General features: G+C 43.4%; 1 protein-coding gene across 4 annotated transcripts in view; it reads right to left on the reverse strand.

Annotated features, from left to right (window-relative positions):
• TNRC6A (trinucleotide repeat containing adaptor 6A) overlaps positions 1-21,811 on the reverse strand; it is a 113,380-nt gene that overhangs the window by 54,795 nt on the left and 36,774 nt on the right. For 2 of the 4 annotated variants that reach the window (XM_030211147.1, XM_030211145.1), the window contains exons 6-10: positions 18,838-18,885; positions 10,091-12,649; positions 8,292-8,471; positions 4,281-4,325; positions 3,786-3,958 (exon numbers count right to left, since the gene is read on the reverse strand). In XM_030211147.1, the coding sequence (XP_030067007.1) occupies positions 3,786-3,958; positions 4,281-4,325; positions 8,292-8,471; positions 10,091-12,649; positions 18,838-18,885 (3,005 nt within the window). The remainder of the gene's footprint in view (positions 1-3,785; positions 3,959-4,280; positions 4,326-8,291; positions 8,472-10,090; positions 12,650-18,837; positions 18,886-21,811) is intronic. The other 2 variants (XM_030211148.1, XM_030211146.1) reach the window with 1 other exon arrangement.

The following is a 21,811-nucleotide window of genomic DNA, read 5'->3' on the forward strand; positions in this document are numbered from 1 at the left end:
GCGTGGACCAATACCCCGTCATTGGGTACGAGACCCTGGGGGAGGACCGGAGGGAGCACCTCCGGGACGGCGGTCTCTGCGAAAGGAATGCTGCTTGGGGGAGAAATTCCTCTTAAAGGAAGAGGGGGCAGAAGCACCCGACCTGCCCGGGCGGTACCGACGGGCTTCCTGAAACCGTCCTCTGGAGGTACCGGGACGAGCACTCGCCCGAGCCCTGACCTCCGGTAACTTCTTGCCCTTAGACGTGCCGAGATCAGCCACGATTTTGTCCAGCTCGACCCCAAAGAGCAGCTTGCCTTTAAAAGGCAATCTAGCCAGGCGGGATTTTGAGGCGTGGTCAGCAGACCAATGTTTCAGCCAAAGCCACCGCCGCGCAGAGACAGTCTGAGCCATGCCTTTCGCCGAGGCTCTCAAGACATCATACAGCAAGTCTGCCAAATAGGCTAAGCCCGATTCCAGGGCTGGCCAATCATTCCTCAAGAAATGATCCGAGGGGGAAGCCCGCTGCACCATAGTCAGGCACGCCCTGGCCACATAGGAGCCGCAAACTGAGGCCTGCAAACTTAAAGCAGCCGCCTCAAAGGACGACCTTAAAGCCGCCTCCAATCTCCTGTCTTGGGCGTCCTTTAGGGCCGTGCCACCTTCCACCGGCAATGCCGTTTTCTTAGTCACCGCAGTGATTAAAGAATCCACGGTAGGCCACAGATAGGCCTCACGTTCACTCACAGCCAAAGGATAGAGGCGGGACATAGCCCTAGCCACTTTAAGGCTCGCTTCTGGGACATCCCATTGAGCCGAAATTAAGGTGTGCATGGCATCATGCACGTGGAAGGTTCTAGGCGGGCGCTTAGTCCCCAGCATAATGGCAGAGCCAACAGGGGCTGAGGGAGAGACGTCCTCCGGAGAGGATATCTTCAAAGTGTCCATGGCCTGTAACAACAGGTTGGGCAAATCCTCCGGGCGAAAAAGCCGCGCTGCAGAGGGGTCATCCGCTCCATCCGAGCGGGGATCCGTCTCCACCAAGGAATCCGCAAAGGACCGTTGGGAGACCTCAGACACGCTGCCCTCATCTACATCGGAGGAGACAAATTCCTCCAAGGCCTGGGAATCAACCCGAGGGCGTTTACCTCTGGGAACCTCAACCTCTTTACCAGAGGAGGGAGCGGGGGCAGCGTTGTGCATGAGGAAGGCCCGATGCAGCAGCAAAACAAACTCGGGGGAGAAACCCCCCAGACTGTGCACCTCCGCAGCCTGGGCAACAGCCCTAGGCGCGCTCTCAACCGGCGCTCGCAATAGCGGGGGAGAGACATGCTGCGCATCCAAAATGGCGTCCGGCGTGAAACTCCGCGAAGGAGCCGTGCGGGAAGAACGGCTCTTAACTTTAGCCGCTTCTGTGCCGTCGCCCAAATTAAGGGCGTTCATGGCATTAATGTCTCCAACCTCAAGGGCGGCCCAAGAAGAAGCCGTCCGAGCCGCGTGGCCGGCCAAGATGGCGGAGGCGAGGAGCGGGGGATGGGTGTTTATGGCGGGAAAAACCGCCACGCCGGAGGAAGGACCGGGACATGCATCGGTCGCGAAACTGTCACCCACCAAGGGCGAATCCGGCTTGAAGACCCCCGCATCCCCTCTAGAAGCGCTCGAGCGACCCGGGGAGCGACCCTTTGCGCCCTCGCCCTCCGACGCCATGAGCCACGAGGAGAAGAATCGGGGAACCCCCGCCCGCTATAAAAAGGTAAAATTACCTGCTGTCCGCTCCGAGTTGTAACGACCTGGTGTCTCAGTGAGTAGCTGCAATAGACGCTTAAATAAACGTCGAAATAAACGCCTTTAAGGCCGTTCAAAATTTTTTTTTTTTTTTTTTAACGGAGCCAGCGGGAGGGGGGAGAAAAGGAGGGACCTGGCACCACCAGGTTTGCACTTGCTCAAAAGAGCCCTCAACCCCAAGCACTCAACAAAACCTAAAAATTAGGCTTGGAGGCCTAGCCAGAGCTGCTGCTGTGTGTGACCACCACCTGCTGAGATAGAGAACATACTGAGGAGTTTCCGGCAGCACATGACCACATATAGGGAGGCAAAAGTTTGCTCTCTATCTCCACCTGCTGGTAGATGGACACAACCCACCAGTCTATGGATTGATCAGCTTGATGATATGGAACTGGGTTAGATCAAACCCCCGCGGCCTTAGAAGCCATACAACTCAAAGCAACTGAAGAAGAGAGAGCCTCTGGTAAGTTCAAAGAAGCAAAAATATCACAGGATGACTGCGATAAACTGGTGATGCTGGCCCTTGGGAGAGGGTGCAGGAGAAAGAGGGAAGAAACTGGACTCAGGAAGGGTTGGGGGGACACAGCAGATACTGAACATGAGGAGAGTGGAATAGGGACAGCTATGTAGACAGGAGATGCTGTACAGGACAGGAACACAGGAAACGAGATGGATGGGACTCAGGAGGAGGTTAACAGAGCAGAAGGTAAATGGGAAAGATGGAGAAGGAATTTTGAGGGGACCTGGCTATTGCTAGGTATAGGTCAGGGTGTGAAATTTAGGGGGGAATGAGAGAGAGTGGATATATTTTGTGGAAAAGTTGAGATATCATGTGACTGATCTGGAAGATTACAGAGAGTATAAGAGGCATTGAAAAGGGATGAGGTTACTGGGGAGGGTCTTTGAAGAGGCTGAGTGAAGGGAAATAGGGTTTAAGAAGATGGTGAAAGAAGCAGTAGAAGAATGGGGTACAGAGAAAGAATGGCCCGGATTTTTCTTTGCATGGCTTTGTTACTTTGCAAAGTGTCTAGCCCTATTTGAAACAGGCCTTGGTATCCAAAATTAAAATGCTCAAGACTAATGGTCTTCACATTCTGTAGAATCCATCGCACAAACAAAAGCCCATCTGATTTAATTAGTGTTTTGTCAGTGGAAGGAGTGTGTGCTATTCCTGAGACAATAATTGCAATTTTTTTTTTTTTTTTTTTATGGTGTGTCTTAAGGGGAATAGCTCCATTATGGGGGAATATGGAGTTTGTTATATGGAACTTGAGGTTCATAGTTTATATTGAGATTCTGTCCAATCCTATAAAGAATCCAGACTTCACTCCCACACAGGAGAATTTGTTGAAATGGAGGAAGTGACATCACTACCACAGATGGCTACTTGAGCCTGAACCTCCTCGCCCCCTGTCCTAAATCTTTCACTTTCTCCCGTTTCCTTCCTGCAGTCTAGCATATTTCTTCTTCTGTGGGTACAGTCTCTGTCCCCTTCTCCAGCACACCCAGTTTCTCTCTCCCTGAAATCTCTTCATCCCTTTCCTACACATGACATTTCTTGTGCCCCCCCCCCGGAATGCCATCTTTGCCAACACGCCCCCATGCATTTGGTATCTCTCCCTCCTCCCCCCAACCAGTCCTCCACTAGACTGCTGGCCACCAGCAGCTTGGGCGATCAAGTCAGCCAGCCTCTGTACAGCCCTGAAAGATTGTCTTGAAAGCTGATACTTGGGGGTGGAGGAGGAGAGAGAGAGAGACGCCAAATCTTGTGGGTTGAGGGAAAGGGAGTTGGAAAAGGGAAATATGCCAGACCTTGTGTATGTGTGAAAAAGACTGGCTTATGTCAGAAAGGGAGTCTGTGCCTTTTCTTCTGTCACTGTGGCAACAGAGACCACCTTGTGGTGGCCTTTTGTGATGAATAGCTTCAGTTCCCTCTTTTCATCCAAATCATAAGACCATGCAGAACCTATGCCTCCTGATCTAAGAGGCCAAACCCTTCCGTTTTCAAAAACATGGGTTACCTTTATTGGCATTTTCTTCAAATAAGGTGGCCAGTTTGAAGATGTGTTTATGTCCTGTGATGTATTACTGTTCCACATTCCAATCTCTACATCCTCTTCCTCTTCCCAGCTGCTGTGACAGCTACCATACAATATGTCTTCTTCACACCAGCCATCTTGCATAGATTTTGGACCTGAGTAAAAATAATTCAGCTGTGAATAACCTCAATGTCCAAGAGCTCTAAAGTTTTTGCCATACTGTGCTGTTTTGTAACAGGTTAACCAAGATTGGTAACAAGCTCTACTTTCCCAAGTGAATTAACAATGCATCCAGCCCCAAGTGTATGTATGATTACCTCTCAGTTGGTGAGAGGTCATTTATGTGCACTTGATGCAAAGAGCTCCTGGTTCTAAAGAACAAGTCTAACCTCTGGAGGCTGAAGCAGCAGACTTAAAGGAGCCGAGACAGATATACAGAGACCATCTACAGGGAAATGATAGAAAAAAAAATCCTACCTCCAGTGTGGCAATGTCTGTGCTGCCTTGGAAGAGGGAGGTCACCTGAAAAGAGAGCATCACCATGGTGAGGCAGGAAGTGATCCTATAGCCAGGTCCTTCCCTACAGGGGATGTAATAGCCTCACACTGAGTGAATAGGCTCTAGGGGATTCTGCCTAGGAGGGAAGGGTCTGGGCAGCTGTTGGAGATTCAGTCATTAGGTGTGTAGATAACTGAATGAAATATATTATTCAAGCTACTTACTAGTGGGTAAACCAACTGTTCTTGTAGATACTTTTAAGTACCTGGGAGTCCTTACTGACTTTTGATTGCAACCTGATCACCGAATCTCTAGTGTGGTCAAAAGAGGATTTGTATTTTGAGAAAAATGATGGCTGTTAGGCACATATCAAATATATCAAGTTTGTATACTTTGATTCACGCTCTGTTGATTTCATGTCTGGACTATGAAAATGTGGCCTACCAGGTCTACCTGCATCAGGAAAAGCGGATGGGAGTTTTGTGGTTATAAACAAAATAGTTTACATATTTCTTTTGTACCTGGGACAATCAAAGGATAAGTGATTTGCCCAGAGTCCAAAGGGTCCCAAGGCTCAGAGTACCCCCCACCCCCATCCCATGTGTATTTTGCTTTCCTCTCTCTTCTATCATGACATTGTCGTTCTCCCTCCTTCCCTCTCTTTCTTTTTTTTCCTTTTTCTGTCTGTAAGCCTCCTAGTTGGAATCGCTGATAAGCAGGATAGCAAGTACTCAAACTTGAACCCAGTTCCCCTGGTTTTCAGGCCACTGCACTAACCATTAAGCTACTCTACCTCAGCACTCAAGCGTCTGCAAACCATACAATGCGTTATTAGATTGCTGGGAAACAGTCATAAATATGAACACAATACGCCATTGTACTTAAAATTTCATTGGCTGCCAATTTTTATGTCCAATTCAAACTGCGAACACAAAGCATTCTATGAGAACATGCCTCCATATTTGAGCTTGTTGCGTATCCGTAATATGCCAGCAAGGGCCTTACGACTGAAATGAACCAATCCAAATATGCAGCTACATGCTGGTACAAAGTAAGGTAACAAATACAAAAAGGGCAAAGTTTTACCAGCACTAATCGATTGACCTGAATTTAACGGCTCATACACAGTCATTGAAATATTTTTCTGAGAGAGAGAGAAAAGATCTCGGAGACCTGTCACAAGGTGATGCCCTTATTCTGTATACCAGAACGTTTCTCTTTCATCGGTCATAAACACTCTCTTTTTTATATATAAATGCTGCTACCAAACTTAATGATATCAAGTATAGTTGGCACAATGTGGTGATTCAGAATGCCATAAAACCAGCACTTTTCTTCTCATGCCCAAAGGGGCCACCATTTCACTTTGGTAAGCTTCCTCAGGGGATATGTTTGTTACAAGTTCATCACCAAAAAAATTCTGAAAAAATTGCTTCAATTCTCAGAGAAAAATCACAAAACAAAACCCTCGGACGATACCTCTCGGTATTGTCAGAGGGTTTCATTTGTGATGTTCTCTGAGAATTCTCTGATAATTGAAGCGATTTCCTCTATCTGCACAGTGTTTTTCTGCAACACTGCCGTTTTCTTTGCATGCAAGATCGGTTTGTACAGTACATATTATATACACCAAACTTTCAGACTCCTGAGGCAGGTGACCATGTGCCGAAACAGCTGTTGTGTCAAATCGTTTGGTGTATTTTCAATAAATATCACACACAGGAATCATTTAATCTCCCTTGTATCCTTTGGAAAAGCCAACCCACCCTATTCTTTGGTCTATTACTTTATGTTGCAACGGGGACAACTTTTGTCCTATCCATTACAAACCTGTATACAATATCCTTTGAACAAGAGTGGATTTTCTGCTCCCCTTTTTTGGCTAAGATTTGCCACTGGTGGGGATATATAGATAACTTGTTCATGCTGTGGACAGGAATTTCAGAAGAGCTTGGTCATTTTGTATCATGGCTAAATAATTGTGATGACAGCATTTAATTCACAGAACAACATTCCAGTGTTTACATCTACATCCAAAAAATGTATCTCAAGATTGATAATTTTGAGTTCATTGCTAAACCCTTCACTAAACCTACTGATAGGAATATATATATATATATTTTTTTACACAATTCCAGTTGCCACCCAAGACATCTCAAAAATAGTCTTCCGTTCTAACGGAAGTCTATATCTTTTCCCAGTCCGGCTAGGGACAGCTAGAGGCCCCACTATATCCACAGCTATCCTGTCAAATGGCTCACTCATAATGGGTACAGGCTTCAGGGGTGCTCGGGGGGGGGGGGGGGGGGGGGGGTGATTTTGGGGTTTACCCACTCTCTGGCACGAATCACAATAGTCAGCTATGGCTCCAGATACTCCCGGCCAATAGAAGTTCTGTGTCACCCCTGATGTCCTGCTTGGGGAATGTCGTGTACAAACTGCAGGAGTTGTTCTCTGTATGCTTTGGGTACTATGACCTGTTTGCCTGCTGTCCAGGGCCTGTTAGGATCACCGGGATCAGTCTCTCTGTACAGCAAGCCCCCTTTCCATAGGATACAGTCTTTACGAGTCATCAGTTGGCTGACCAGCCCTCTGCCGCATGGCTTCCAAGTCAGGGTCAGAGTGTTGTGCTTCTTGAAAAGCATGTCTCTGTCCTATATCAGTATCCATAGCTAGAAGGGTCTCTGTTTGTGACTGTCACATCAGGGTCAACAGTCTGATCAACAGCTGTGTATGGTAAGTCAGGCCACTCCACTTAACTGTGCTTGGCCTCGAAGAATCAGCTCGGCTTAGCCTCACTAAACGAGCCAGGCATGACCTCACATCACTTATGCTTACCCTATCTGTCCGCTCTACATACCCCTGCACAACTACTTGTACTTATCTTGGCTGTCTCAGCTAGGCTGGCCTAGCTCATTTGACTGTTTCATCTCCTCACATAAATCAATGATACTTAGCCATACCAAATTCACTAGTACTTTGCCTCACAGAGCCTCATCTGCTTACCCAAACAAATCACCTCTGCATTACCTAAGGTGCTAAGCAGGCTTTCCTATCCATCTGAGATTTAGTGGTGTTTCAGCTTCTTACTCTTGGAAGAGTGTTAAAATCTGTGTACCAGGATACTTCCTCTGTTTCTACCAGCTATGCTTCTGTCACAGTAGGGTGTGATAGTTCCTTTCTTCACTTGCTGAACTGGCCATTTGTCTACAATATGTCCTGTTTTGATCAAACACTGAAGGCCAGTTGAAATCAATAGTGCCTTCCTGGTTTGACTAATGCATGCTAATAGTACATGCTCTACTACTTACAAGTTGTACTGCTCTGTCAGTCAAAATACTGAGTGTTCTAAAGCTGCACCCTTAAGGGGCAAATCACAAAACTACTTTTTCTATCTCCATCTGCTGGTCAACGGACACAACCCACAAGCTCTTCAATGTGACCTAAGGAAAGAAAGTTATGAGGCGAGACAACTTTTCCTTAGTGTAACTAGGTTTAAAAAAGGTTTAAATTCCTGGAAGAAAAGTCCATAAACAAAAATTAGACCTGGGGAAACCCACTGCTTATATGTGGGGTTAAGTAGCATGGAATCTTGCTACTTTTTAGGATCCTTCTAGGTACTTGTGACCTGTATTGTAAACAGGATGAAGCCTAGATGGACCTTTGGTCTAATTCAATATGGCAATTCTTATCTTCATAATGTACAAACTTTCTTAATGTTGAAACTTTTCCAAGGTGATAGCAATCTAGCAGAGTTACAGCAAAGGCAGACTGCTTCTGAGGTACCAGTTGTCCCCTGGATAGCAACAGGCCTTCCAATATGGCCAACAGCCTCATTTCACTAACTCAACAATCATGGGAGCATAGAAAACATCTTGTAATAAAGGATCTCTTGTGAAGCCACACTTTTTTGTAACCTGTGCCCAATACAACATTCTCATCTTTATGTCCAGTTCAATCTTCAGCATTTGTAGATGAGAATAAACATACCAGGTTTATTTGAAGCCTGTGTGCTCAAAGGAGCTCTCTCCCAACCTGAAGAGCCTGTCACTTCACTGTTACGCTCTCCCCAGTTTGAACCACGCGTTTCCATAGGTTTTCCCCAGGCAGTTGTTCCGTTATCTATAGTAGTGACGGGAACAGGAACCTCTGTCCATGGTTCTCCCCAACCTTTTTAAAACCAAGAAACAAAATAAGAAACCCCAAAGATCTGTTTCTCTATATTATTAGACATAACAAAAAGATGTATCAGTAAACTGGAAATTGTCACTTAGAAAAAGTCCTATGGATTGACATGCAGATTTGAATATATATAACGTAAGCTTACAAAACAATTCAACCTGCATGCAAAAATTCTACTTACTGTGCTATATACTCGGCATATTAATATTTGGCCATACTGGCAAGGATAAAATAATACCAAAACATACCACTATGAATGCTGCTACAGTTTGAAATCCCCCTGCCTAAGCATCCTTACACCCCTCACCCTACCCTTCCTCCTCGTCTCACCTACCAGAATCAAGCATTTCCTACTTAATGGCATATCCCACTCCAAAGTCGGGCATCCCGTAACTGAAAAGAAATCTTCAGAGAATAGTGCTGTTAGGGCCTATTACAGAGGTGAAGAGCCGTAGCAGAACCATTCAACAAAAGATCAGCTCTGAAGTAAGTGTGTTTTACCATCACTCTTGCTGATGAAGACTGGGACCCTCGGGAAAGATAAGTGCATTTCCTGAAAGGATGCCGGGGGGGGGGGGGGGGGGGGGGGGGGGGCTGTTTTTCAGTGTGAGCAGGCCTAGCTTGAGGGATTCTTTCTTCTGCCCCAGAAGGCAAAAGGCAGACTAGAGATACTCCGAATGGGGTTTATTCTAATTACCTTGCTCAATTTGGGTCACAACTTGAGATTCTAGATGTTACTGTGCAGCAGGTGTAACAGGTAAGAACTAGCAGCAGTTTTGCTAGATCTTGCAAACTGGCATGGAGATTGCAAACGGAGTATCATGGTATGCTCAAAGCCCTAATGTGCAATCACAGATTTTGTGTACCTATGTAAATGCCTGCTAAGGCTCCTTCACCACAATTGCCAAGTCCTTGCATGGTACATGATTTTTGCATGCAGAGGCCCCAAAATGATCAGCTAGCCAACATATGGGAATACCAGCATCTAGGGCTAGAATACTCTGCCCATCGCTGGGAGCAAGATGAGCCTCTGGGGTTAATATGTTCTAGGAGTGATATGAACTTTTTCTAAAGTAATTTCAGTAAACAATAAAGAAACGTTAAAACAAGATAAAATACAGCATCAAGGGACAGGTCCCTTGAAGAAATAACTGTTTGCAGAACTTCGTTGAGAACAAGAAAAATTAATATTCAGAATTGAAATACTCATATTTAATAGTAAACGTACTGCAGTAATTTGCTGCATGCAACAGTCCATCAGCTCGATGCATTTCTGTCCACCAAACTCCACTGAACTTTAGCTTAACCAAAGTACAGGAGACAGATGTTTTACAAATTAACAGCTTGTTGAATTGAAGGGTTTTTCAATTTTGTGCTTAGTATATCAGGCCGTAATGGAGCACAGGAATATCCCCTCTTGTTTTTCTTTAAATTTTGTAACAAACTTATCAAAGGCTACACAATTAGGCACTGTTTAGAAGAGAGATGATTAAATCATCATTTTTAAAACTGCTTCAATCTAACAGAACATCATTTTTTCAAAAAGGAGCATGTTTTTCATACATGCTACTCTGAATTTAAAAAACAAAAATAGCTGCTAGACTTACCAGATGCACCGTTGCTCTCTTTGTTGGACATGGCACTTGGTGGTGGCTGCTCTAATGCAGTGCTGCTACAGTTCGAGATATTCTTATTCCACATGTTCACATTTTTATACTTGTATTTACTTGGATCACCCCATGCTGCAGTGCCATCATCAATCTCCATCTTGCGACGTATAGATTCCGGAGATGGCTCTTCCCAACCTGTAGGCTCTTCTTCTTTAGATGTGGTCGGTATCGGTCCGCCCAACCAACCTGAAGGTTTAGTGGTTGTAGATGGTGCCCCCCAAGATCCAACTGTATCTTGTTGCTTGTTCCACTCCGAGTTACTAGGCTTAGATGACTCCCCCCACCCCTGGGATGGATTTAGCTTGGAAGAGTCTCCCCATCCCTGGGACTGATTAGACTTTCCATGTTCACCCCATCCCAAAGAATTATGAACATCTGCATTATTACTGCTACCCCAAGTGGAGGAGTTTGACCTGCCAGGATCACTCCAGCAAGACATGGACTGATCACTGTCACTACCCCCTGAGCTGGATTTCTGTGCTTCCCCCCAGTGGTTGCTTCTAGAGTTTTCTCCCCAGTTCTCACCTGGTGTAATCCAATTTTGACTTATTTTTTGCCCATCAGTCCACCCTTGTCTCACTTTATGTGCATCATCCCATGTAGATTTGTCCTCTTTGCTAACTGCCCATGATTGACTGCTTCTGATCATTCCTGTAGTAGTCGTAGTAGTAGTAACAGCAGCAGCAGCAGCAGAATCTTTATCCCATCCCCCCTGGCTTATTGAGCCTTTGGCGTCTCCCCACCCTTTAGCAGACTTTGGATGTCCCCACCCTGATACTGATGAGGTATCATTGCTATTTGAGTTAGGCCGGTCTACCCATCCCCCTGAGTTAGAAGTCTGTGTTACAGAGCCTCCCCAAGCCTCTGTCCCATTGTCAGTTTTCCTCTTGTTCCTCGGTGAAGATTCAGTGTCCCAGGCAGTGTTTTGTTTAATTGGAGTCTGTCCCCAGCCAGAGTTGCAAAGGACACGAGGATCTAAGTCTGTCCTGTTCACAATATTTTGTAATAATGCACTCTGTTCAACTTTTCTTCTTTCTGGGGCACCTTCTCCTGTCAGTCTGTCATGGAGGCTTCCGGTGCTTTCTGTACCACCTTTACTCTCTTCTGTACCTGCAGTTATGTCCCACACTGTCTGTTCATTTACAAGAGTACTAGAGGGACTCTGAGTGTTTAGATCATTCTCAATACTCTTCCAGCCATTCAACGTCCTATCATTAGCACCATTCATGCCTTCATTGGAATGCAGATTGCTAGGCAATTTGTTCCTGTCCCCATTAGTGCTACTATTTTGGGCTGGAGATCTCCATCCACTCTGACCTCCTCCAGAGGGTATGGCATTTCCAGTGCCCCAATGCATATTTTGGGAGTTAACAGCCCCTGCCTCCCACACCACACCTTTATTCCCATTGGTTTTATAGTTTGAGCCTATTGTCCCATTGAGTCCAGGCTGCATTACAGTTGCATTCACAGTGTCACTATTATTTTGCCCATTAAGGGCTGAACACTTGTCTCCACTATAACTAGAACTGGAGATGCTCCATTTAGTACCGCAAGATATACCATTTTTCACCTCACCATTAGACAGATGAGAAAGGGAAGTGCCATTTGAAACCAAAGGGCTCTGAAGCTGAGAATGATTCATTGTGCTCAAACGCCAAGCCCCATGTTCTGTAGCATTAGAAAGTTCAGTAATCTGCATTGAACTAGCAGAGTTTGGTAAACTAGAGGTGATAAAGTTAGTGTTATTTGGTCCATTCATTTGAGGTTGTCCACTGAAAGAAACCTTCCTCGTACCATTTACTTCGGAATCACAATTTTCCTGAAGGCTTCCCCAGGAACCACTAGCTGAGTCAGCCATCTTCGAGTTGATACTCTGATTGTTAGGCATCTGACCTATGGTACTGCACTGAATATTTGTGCCAGAACTACCACTTCTCATAGGCTCTTTCAAGGAATGTCCACTGCTCTCCAGAATAGGCCAGGCACCGTGGTTACCATTAGAATTCAAAGTGCTTGGATTTAACTCTCCATCTGATGAAGAACCTACAGTGCCCCAAGCATTTATTCTGTTGTGGCTACTTTCAGATTTGACATCAGGACCATTTACTGAAACTTGACATGTGCTTATGATGGCTCCATGGGACATATTCCACGGCCCATTAATACTTCCGTTGCTCACATTATTGCTGTTGCTACCAATCACAAACTTATTTTGAGGGTAGTTTTCAAGGTCATTTCTGCTGCTATCACTTTCGCCACCACATGTGTTCCCTGAAGCCATGACAATGAGGTTTTTTTCCGAGCCAGAGCTCGAGGCAGAGTCAGTATCCATACATTCAGAAGTGAGCTCTGGGTCACTGCAAGTGATTGATGGCCATGCTTCTTTGTCAGAGCCGTTCACAATAACTTTGTTCCAGTTTGTGCTGGACTCATTTGAGGAAACTGATCCCCAGTGTGAGTTTTCATAGTGGGATCCTAGACTGCTGTGGTTCAGATCTGAATGAGAAGGAAAAGAAATAAATAAGCCCTGGCTTCATATTTATAAGAGTCCTCAATGAAGAATCTATCTTGCAAGATCCACATTCCTACTTCACCTAACCAGCACACACCTCTGGCTTACCTCTTGCAGTCAGGAAAAAAAATATACATCAACATCTCTACAATCCCACTGATGGAATTTAACTACCACAAATGTTCTAACAAAACACCACCAATGGGTACAAAACAGAGTGGGCAAAAAATTAATCACCATCATCCAAGACAGCCAACTGAGAGATTACACCTCTTTTAATTAGGTGTTAAGGACATTTCCACAGAAATAACGGAGTAGTCCGTTCTAAAATGTCCATAGTTTTTGTAGCCTCATATTCTGACACAGGCAATATGCCAAAATGCAGACCATCAGATTTCAAATGATAGGAAGCTGCGATTCAAGCTCACTAAAGATAGCAACTTTTTGGTTTGTGAAAATTTCTCACTTGCCTCTCTCAATGATTTTTTTTTTTTTTGGGCACAGCACAACTAATCAACATTTGACTGACTATAAATTTAGCTGACTTGCAGTTAAACCTAGCTAGATTCAGGACGATTTTCAGTTGAAAATCTAGCTGGCTAAATTCAAGCCTGTCAATTGGATGACCCAACCTAGATGGCTACTTCAGAAGCCTATTCAAATTATACCTTTGGTTAACCCACTTTTTGGGCAACTAAAGTTTAGTTGGTTAGGGAATCTAGCCAGCCAAAATAAGCCACTCTACAGTTCCATATTTCACCCCAAAGGATCTAGTCAGAAAACCCTCAACTTAGCCAGTTACAACCTTCTGAAGGGTTGCCTTCGGGTGAATTTGAAAATTTTAATATTGTATTTGATCAGGACTATGAAGAATGAATGAAGCAATATTTTTTACCTACTCTATTTTATATGCCCCGTTCCCCAGAATTTTCACAGTACTTGATGTTTACAATGTCCCTGGCTCTTTTCTGTCATCTACAGCTATTACTTTTCTTGAATTACTTGCAATATGATAAAACAAACTTCCTTTCACTATCCTCCCCACACCCAGTTTACACACAGATTCCATAAATACAGAATAAGAAGGTACAAAGTATCAAAGTTCCGATAAAGTCATTCAGTTAAACAGGTTATTTGATTCTTGTATCAATATTCTGCATTGTTCATTTTTTTGTTATGTTTCTAAAAACAATAAAAATTGTTTGAAATGTAAAAAAAAAACAAAAACCCTAGTGTAAACAGAAGACAGTTTCAATATTTCCTAAAAAAAAACTCTTTCGTGACTTTGAAATTTTAATGTAGAATGGTCTTAAACGTACAATATTCCTAACAAAAAATACTGTGTTCTAAAATTAAATAAATCTCTTATGGATAATAAAAACTACCTTTTTTGTAAATAAATGTATTGCACATTTCAGCAATGTTACAACATTGAAATAAGGAAAATAAAGGCAATGCCTTTATTAGACTAATCATATATTTTTTGACGAGTTTCTGAAGGAAAAACCTTCCTGGCCTATGAAAGAAGGCTGCCTTTGAGAACTTGACAAAAAATGTATTAAGTTGATAACCTTTTTTATTGGACAATTTTCTTTCTTTTTTTTTTTGGGGGGGGGGGGGGGGGGGCTTTAGTTACATTTACTACCTTTGGATTAACACAGCAATCACATTACTTTTTTCACTGCAGTTGTACCTCAGCAAGAAGGCCAAGATCCTGTAATTTCCCAGCAAGGCACAGCTTCAAAATTCTACCATCTATGTGCTAATCCGATTATTTTTACTTCTGGTTATTTCAAATATTGGAAGGAGACACCAAAGCAATTTAAATTGTGATTTTTAGCCTTTTCTATTTTATAGAAGGATTGGCTCATTTGTTTTTTGCACAGATGACAAGACAGAAAAATGAAAGGAGATAAAGACCATATGGCCTATCCAGTCTGCTCATTCATGCCATCTACTATCGCTTCCTCTCCCTTACAGATCCTATGTAATTGTCAGAAGCTTTCTTGGCTATTCCATGAATAGATCAAACAATATCCACTTTATTTACAGACTTTACACCTGTATCCTGCCTTTCCTAAAAAGACTTGGTGGTTTCATACATGCCAACAATTAAAGTTTAGTTTAAATTTCTTCATCTATCAATCACCTTTTTCAAAATGAACAAAGACCTTCACAAAACAAAAGTAAGAAAAGAAACACAATTCAACAAGAACTGATTATAGAAAGACTGCATCAGGAAAGATAAGGAAAGGGTTTCACATCTAGGGCTTGCTGTAAGCATGCACATACAGGCAGGTTTGAATGCACTTTGAAAATCGACCACAACTCAATTCACTTCTTTCTGTAGAAGGAAGGGAATTCCAACTAGGTTAAAGATAGGAAAAACAAGTTGTCGGGTGCAGGTCAGGTGATGTACAGAGGCAGAAGAAAGAACTACCAGTAATTGTTTATACAGGGAGACTGTGTCAAATGTGAAGAGGTGACAGGAGTAAGAACATTGGTATTCCAATATACCTTTACATAAGAAGAGCCATACTGGGTCAGACCAATGGTCCATCTAGCCCAGTATCCTGTTTCCAACAGTGGTCAAGCCAGGTCACAAGTTTCTTTCGAATATAACACCTTCTGATTCCAGAAAGTGATGGGGAACCAATAAAGGTCCTGAAGAAGGGAGGATGATATACGACCAAGTCTCCTAGCATTCTGGACGAGCTGTAACCAATGACTAGAATACAGATTAAGTCCAAGCTAGAAGGAGTTACAACAGTCAAGTCTACTAAGAATCAGAGCAAAGGTAAGAATCTTTAAATCCAGAAGATGATAAAAGGTTTTAAAGAGCCTAACTGCTGGAGCACAAGGTATGAGAACAGATGTGATTCAGGATCAAGAGGTGAGACGAGAATCAGTCTTGAAACACAATACAGCTACACTATCATGAAAAGGAAATTGATTGTAGGGAGACTGTAGGAAGCAGGCTGCGAAAAAACCCAAAGAGCTTTGCATTTAGAGGGGTTAAGAACCATCCCATATGACAACAATACAGTCTTAATATTAAGACCAGTTTATCATCCAGATCGTTTGTCTTTTGGCTATCGTATATCTATTTCCTGATCAGGTGTACAGCCTTTTGGCTAGGCACGCACTTCCTTTGTAAATGCTGTGCAAAGTTTGGGGGAATTGCTTTTGTCCAAAGCAGTTTACAATAAAAACATACATAAAAATTGATAACAAAAAAAGTTAAAACAAAATCATGTTTCATAAAACATCTAAAATAATTGGGATTTCAATGAATCAAACTGACTTATGTTAGAATCCTGAATATGTCAAAATGTTCATATCCATGAACTTCAGGTATTATTCATTCTCATTATATTGAAATTCCACATAAACTTAACCACCGTTATCATAAATTATATAAATGTGAAGGTGCTGAGAAAATAGTCGTGACCTTCTCCAAACAAATAACATAGTAACACAAGTCCCAACTCCAAAATGCCTCAATGTGCGATGATAGCTAACGGTGACCATTTGTTTGGTGAAAGTCACGACTTTTCTGAGCACCTTCACATTTTTATAATTTATTTGTTACATTTGTATCCCACATTTTCCCACCTATTTGCAGGCTCAATGTGGCTTACATAATACCGAAAGGCATTCGCCAAGTCCGGCAGCGAACAAATACAATTAGATGTTAGGGTGGAATAGCGAAGATAAGATTCAGGCACGTAGGGTTAAAGAAAGGGAGGGTTTGATAATGTCCAATACGATCTTTGGTATTGATGTGTTGTGGAGTTGAGGCATTTATGTTGGGTCAGTCGGATATGCCTTTCCAAACAGATGAGTCTTTAGTGATTTTCTGAATTTTAGCTTGTGGCAGTGCGTTCCAGTCGTGTACTTGTGTAGGAGAAGTTGGATGCATGGGTTTGTCTTGTATTTAAGTCCTTTGCAATTTGGGTAGTGGAGATTCAGCTAAATCCGTGATGAACTGGTTCTATTTCTGGTTGGGAGATCAATCAGGTCAATTATGATAACGATTATATAATTTCCCTTGACATTATTTCATTGTTATTTTGCTGGATTTGTTTCAGTCTGTTTTGCTATTCACTTTAACCTTTGAGGTAGTAGAACACGATAAGACATAAAAGTGTATGGGGACAGACTTAATGGTCTCATTATCTATATTTGGAAGCAGGAGAGGGGTGATATGATAGAGACATTTAAATACCTCCTTGGCATAAATACACAAGATGTAAGTCTCTTTCAACTGAAAAGCAGCTCTGGAACGAGGCATACGATGAAGGTGAAAGGGGACAACTCAGGAATTAGAAGAGGTACAGGGGTGACAAAAATGAGAGGGGATGGGATATAATAGAGGCTGACAAACCAAAATTTGCTATTCGGTTTTGGCTGATACTGAACCCGAAAACAAGAATGGCACCTCCCTCTCCCACCTCAAACAAACAGCGGGTCCTCCTGGGCTGCCAGGATCCCACATGGACAACACCTTAACAAGCCACTTACTATGTTTATGGATGATGTTGTCCGAGTCTGTGGGAAGCAATTCTTAATAAATGTTCCTTAGATTTAATGATTTTAGTTATTAAAATGTAAAGAAAAAGAGGAACTAAACAAGGTGCCAGAGGCATTAACACCTCGGCGCTGACATACAGAGCAGCATTTCAACTTCTCCGACATTTCGGAGAAAACAACATGCATGCGCGTGCACGCGCCGACGCGGTTCGCGCTGTTTTCCTTTTTATTTAAATTAACTGCTAAATCGATAACGAAGTGGCAGCCAAGCAAAAAAACCAGACGAAACTTAATAAAATATTGTACTGCTAGTAAAAAGACACCAACCAAATGCTGAACAATTTTTTTTTTAAATCTTTTTTTACACAGAGCTGAAACAGAGCCAGCAAAGCACTCCCATATCATTCTACTGAGCTGTCTGCTCGTTCAGTCAGTGGGGAAAGACTTTTTTTTTTTTTTTTTTAAGAAACACTGGCTGCCTCTCCCAAAGGCAAAACCCTTTCCTCAGAAAGGGAGGCCATTCCCTTTTTTTTCTCTTTGTAATAATGATTTCTGTTTTTTTTTTTTTTTTAAACACAGGGAGATGGGGAGAAAGGGGGGAGGGACCCGGGGACACCCGAGTATGACACCCCAGAGGCTGAAAACAACAGATAAGGAAAAAACCTCTCACAGTATTCCTCAGGCACAGAAAAGACAAAACAACTAGATAGAAAGATATATACCAGAAAGAGAGACTAATGGGCTCACGTCCTACCTGCTGGGAGACTGAGAAAATACTGAGGCTAAGGTCACATGACCAGGGCTCTTACTGGCTCGCTAGAGTCAGAGTTTTTTCTTAGTCTCCACCTGCTGGTAGGCGAGCACAACCCATCAGTCCAATCCTGGGCCGGTTTGGAGGAATGCTAAGGAAACAAGGTGAATGATGCATGTTTTGATCTTTTTGAAGATTAAAAAAAAGAAGTTTGACAACGTAGCCCTGCAAAGGGCAAAACACACGGCCTGTGTCAGGCATCTGGTCCTTTTATCTACTGTAGTGAATAAAATCCTTTTCAATATAAGGTTTTCTTTAGATCTCCTTCTTTGCTTTTACCACATTTGACCTTGTACATCATCTGCCCTATTGTGTTTTTGGACCTATTCCCCATTTGATACATTAGTGAACAGGGAATGATTAAATTTCTGGGGATAGAATTTAGGATGATTTTGGATTAGTGGGGCAGGTACTGCATATGATGTAAAATCGTATTTTGCAAGCTGCGCCTTACATGGGAATTGTGGCTTTATGATGAAGGCCACTCAGGTTTAAATTTCACACACTAGGAGTTAAGTCTCTGTGCTCTCTCTGAAATGCTCACAATTTTAAGATGACTAATTATGTCTACAGAGCTGTACACAGAACACAACTCGTTATTCGCTTGTAAGTCACAACCTATTTCTGGTAGATCAGTTCTAAGTAAAATTGTCTGAAACTGAAAATAAGAGGTGTCCAACCATCATATTCTTTCAAAGTACATGTGACAAACACACGAGAAAGTAACATGCGGAGCCCTAATGTAAAGCAAATAAACACAGAAATGTAGTGTAAATAGTAAACATGTCACTGTAAGATACTATAAAGGCTATATTAGAGCGCAATCACCTGACTGATTAGGGGAGTGGCCAACCAAATCACGGATGGGAGGCATACCTACAAGAGAGAACAAAAGGTTAAGGATTTCTTCTTTTCAGAAGCTCACAAAGCACTTGCAAGCTTTCCTGAACAGATTTATTAAAAACGCACTGCAGAAAACAAAAGATACTATCAAAGCATGTTCTTCAGCTCTCCAAGATTAGTAATCAAATGTTATGGGAGAACATGAAGTTGTTATAATTAGGGCTGCATAATTAACTCATTAAAAATGGCCTGATCACTGCCATCCTCTGCCAGTGCAGCCTCTCTACTACCCCCCCCCCCCCCCCATAGTTTAGCTTCTTCAAAATCACAGGCCTGAGCACCCTGATCCTCTCTGCCTGTGCAGCCTCTTTACCTCCACCCCAATTCAGCTTCCCCCAAAATTATTGGCCTGACCACCCAGATTCTCTGCCTGTATAGCCGCCTTCCTCTCTACCCTCCCCCGCCCCATTTAGCCCCTCTCTCTCCATTGCTGGCCCCAGAACAGCTCTAATCCCGAGGCACACCCTAAGTGCTCTCAGCATGTGGCCGCAAACATCCCAGGGTTGACACTCAGGCTTATTTTTAAAAGAGAAGGACGCCCATCTTTTGACACAAATCGGGAGATGGGCGTCCTTCTTGCAAGGTCGTCCAAATCGGCATAATCGAAAGCCGATTTTTGGGCACCCTCAACTGCTTTCCGTCACGGGGACGACTAAAGTTCACGGGGGCATGTCGGCAGGGTAACAAAGGTGGGACTTGGGTGTGATTAGGAAATAGGTATCCTCAGCCGATAATGGAAAAAAGAAGGGCGTCCCTAACGAGCACTTGGACAACTTTACTTGGTCCAATTTTTTTAATGACCAAGCCTCAAACAGGTGCCTGAACTGACCAGATGACCACCAGAGGGAATCGGGAATCACCTCCCCTTACTCCCCCAGTGGTCACTAACCCCCTCCCACCATAAAAAGAAAAAGGTTAAAAATATTTTTTTGCCAGCCTCTATGCCGACCTCAAAAGCCATACTCAGGTCCATCGCAGTAGTATACAGGTCCCTGGAGCAGTTGTAGTGGGTGGTGTACTTCAGATAGGCAGACCCAGGCCCATCCCACCCCCCCCATCTGTTAACACTTGTGGTGGTAAATGGGAGCCCTCCAAAACCCACCACAAACCCACTGTACCCACATGTAGGTGCCCCCCTTCATCCCTAAGGGCTATGGTATGGTGTACAGTTGTGGGGAGTGGGTTTGGGGGGGGGGGTTGGGGGGCTCAGCACCCAAGGTAAAGGAGCTATGCACCTGGGAGCAATTTCTGAAGTCCACTGCAGTGCCCCCTAGGATGCCTGGTTGGTGTCCTGGCATGTGAGGGGGACCAGTGCACTACGAATGCTGGCTCCTCCCAAGACCAAATGGCTTGCATTTGGACGTTTTTGAGATGGACGTCTTTGGTTTCCATTATCGCCGAAAACCGAGGACGACCATCTCGAAGGTCGACCTAAATTTCATGATTTGGGCGTCCCCGACCATATTATCGAAACGAAAGATGGACGTCCATCTTGTTTCGATAATACGCGTTGCCCTGCCCCTTTACGGGGTCGTCCTGCGAGGACGCCCTCATGAAAACTTGGGCGCCCCGTTCGATTATGCCCCTCACTGTCTCTTGGTGCTCCAGCATATCACAGCCCAATGCCGGAGCCCCCCGGCCTTGGTCTACGAGACGCCAGAGCATCTGAAACTAAACACAGGAAGAAGCAAGAGGTAGCTGCGAACCTGGACGTATTCGCAGCACTTCATCACAAACTGTAAATATTAAAATAAAAAGTACTAGCAATAACAGAACACCTTTCTATAACACAAAACTCAAAGACAAGGAGTGAACCTTCCTTAGTTATATGATGATTGTCCCTTTTTACTCTTCCAAAGGCCTTATTAAAATATTAACAACCTACTCAGTATTCAAATGTACTCGTATCCAAATCAACCTGTCAATAAAATGCAGTACTTTCTCCAAAGGTAACTGAGGTAAACATGTAATTACAGGTGTTTGTACCAAACTGGAAAAATTCCGCAACGCTGAAACTGACATCAGTAGTAGCAACAAACGATCATTCTATGACCATTCCATACCCCCTCACCTCCCCCAACCCAGCCATTTACTCAATCTGGCCAGGTCCAAAGAACCTACTCAAAACTATGAGAATGTGCCAAATTAACACAAATATTGCGTATTCACACATTACACATACCAATACGAGCATGCCACTACCTTCTCTTACATAAGCACGCAATTATGGAACGCATTACCTACAGACTTGAAAACAATCGACAAAACAACTATCTTTCGCAAATCTCTGAAGACATATCTCTTCAACAAGGCCTACAATGAGAACCTATAGCCTCACTAATCCACCCCACCAACCACTCAGTTAAGAAAGCCCACCTTCTATAATTACCCTAATCACTCCCTTCCTTCCTTCTTCCCTTACTTAATCTCTGCACAATACTAAATGTATCTGTTATCCTGTAATGACAATGTTAACAAAACTATATAAGCCACATTGAGCCTGCAAACAGGTGGAAAAATGTGGGATACAAATGCAATAAAATAAAATAAAGAGCTTCAATACCTCTCAGCCTACCTCTATTTGCCCATCTGCTGCTCTATTTGTTGCAGCCCATGTTGGAATTAGACTTTCCCTTTTGCTTTTTCAGGATATCCACAAGGAATATACAGGAGATGCTCTTACGAGCCATTTACATGCCCTGCTTCCACCATATACAAATATTATCTTGTGCATACTCTACCTAATTATCCTGAAAACTAAACTCACTAGGTGTCACTTTAGGACACATTTAGAAATACATGGGCTTAGTTTCAGGATGGAGAAAACTTTGGGAACCTACAAACACCTGAGCCGGCAGCATATATGCAAAGCTTTCACACACATATTCATTAGATATAT

Source organism: Microcaecilia unicolor, chromosome 8, assembly GCF_901765095.1.
Source record: "Microcaecilia unicolor chromosome 8, aMicUni1.1, whole genome shotgun sequence".
Taxonomy (NCBI): Eukaryota; Metazoa; Chordata; class Amphibia; order Gymnophiona; family Siphonopidae; genus Microcaecilia; species Microcaecilia unicolor.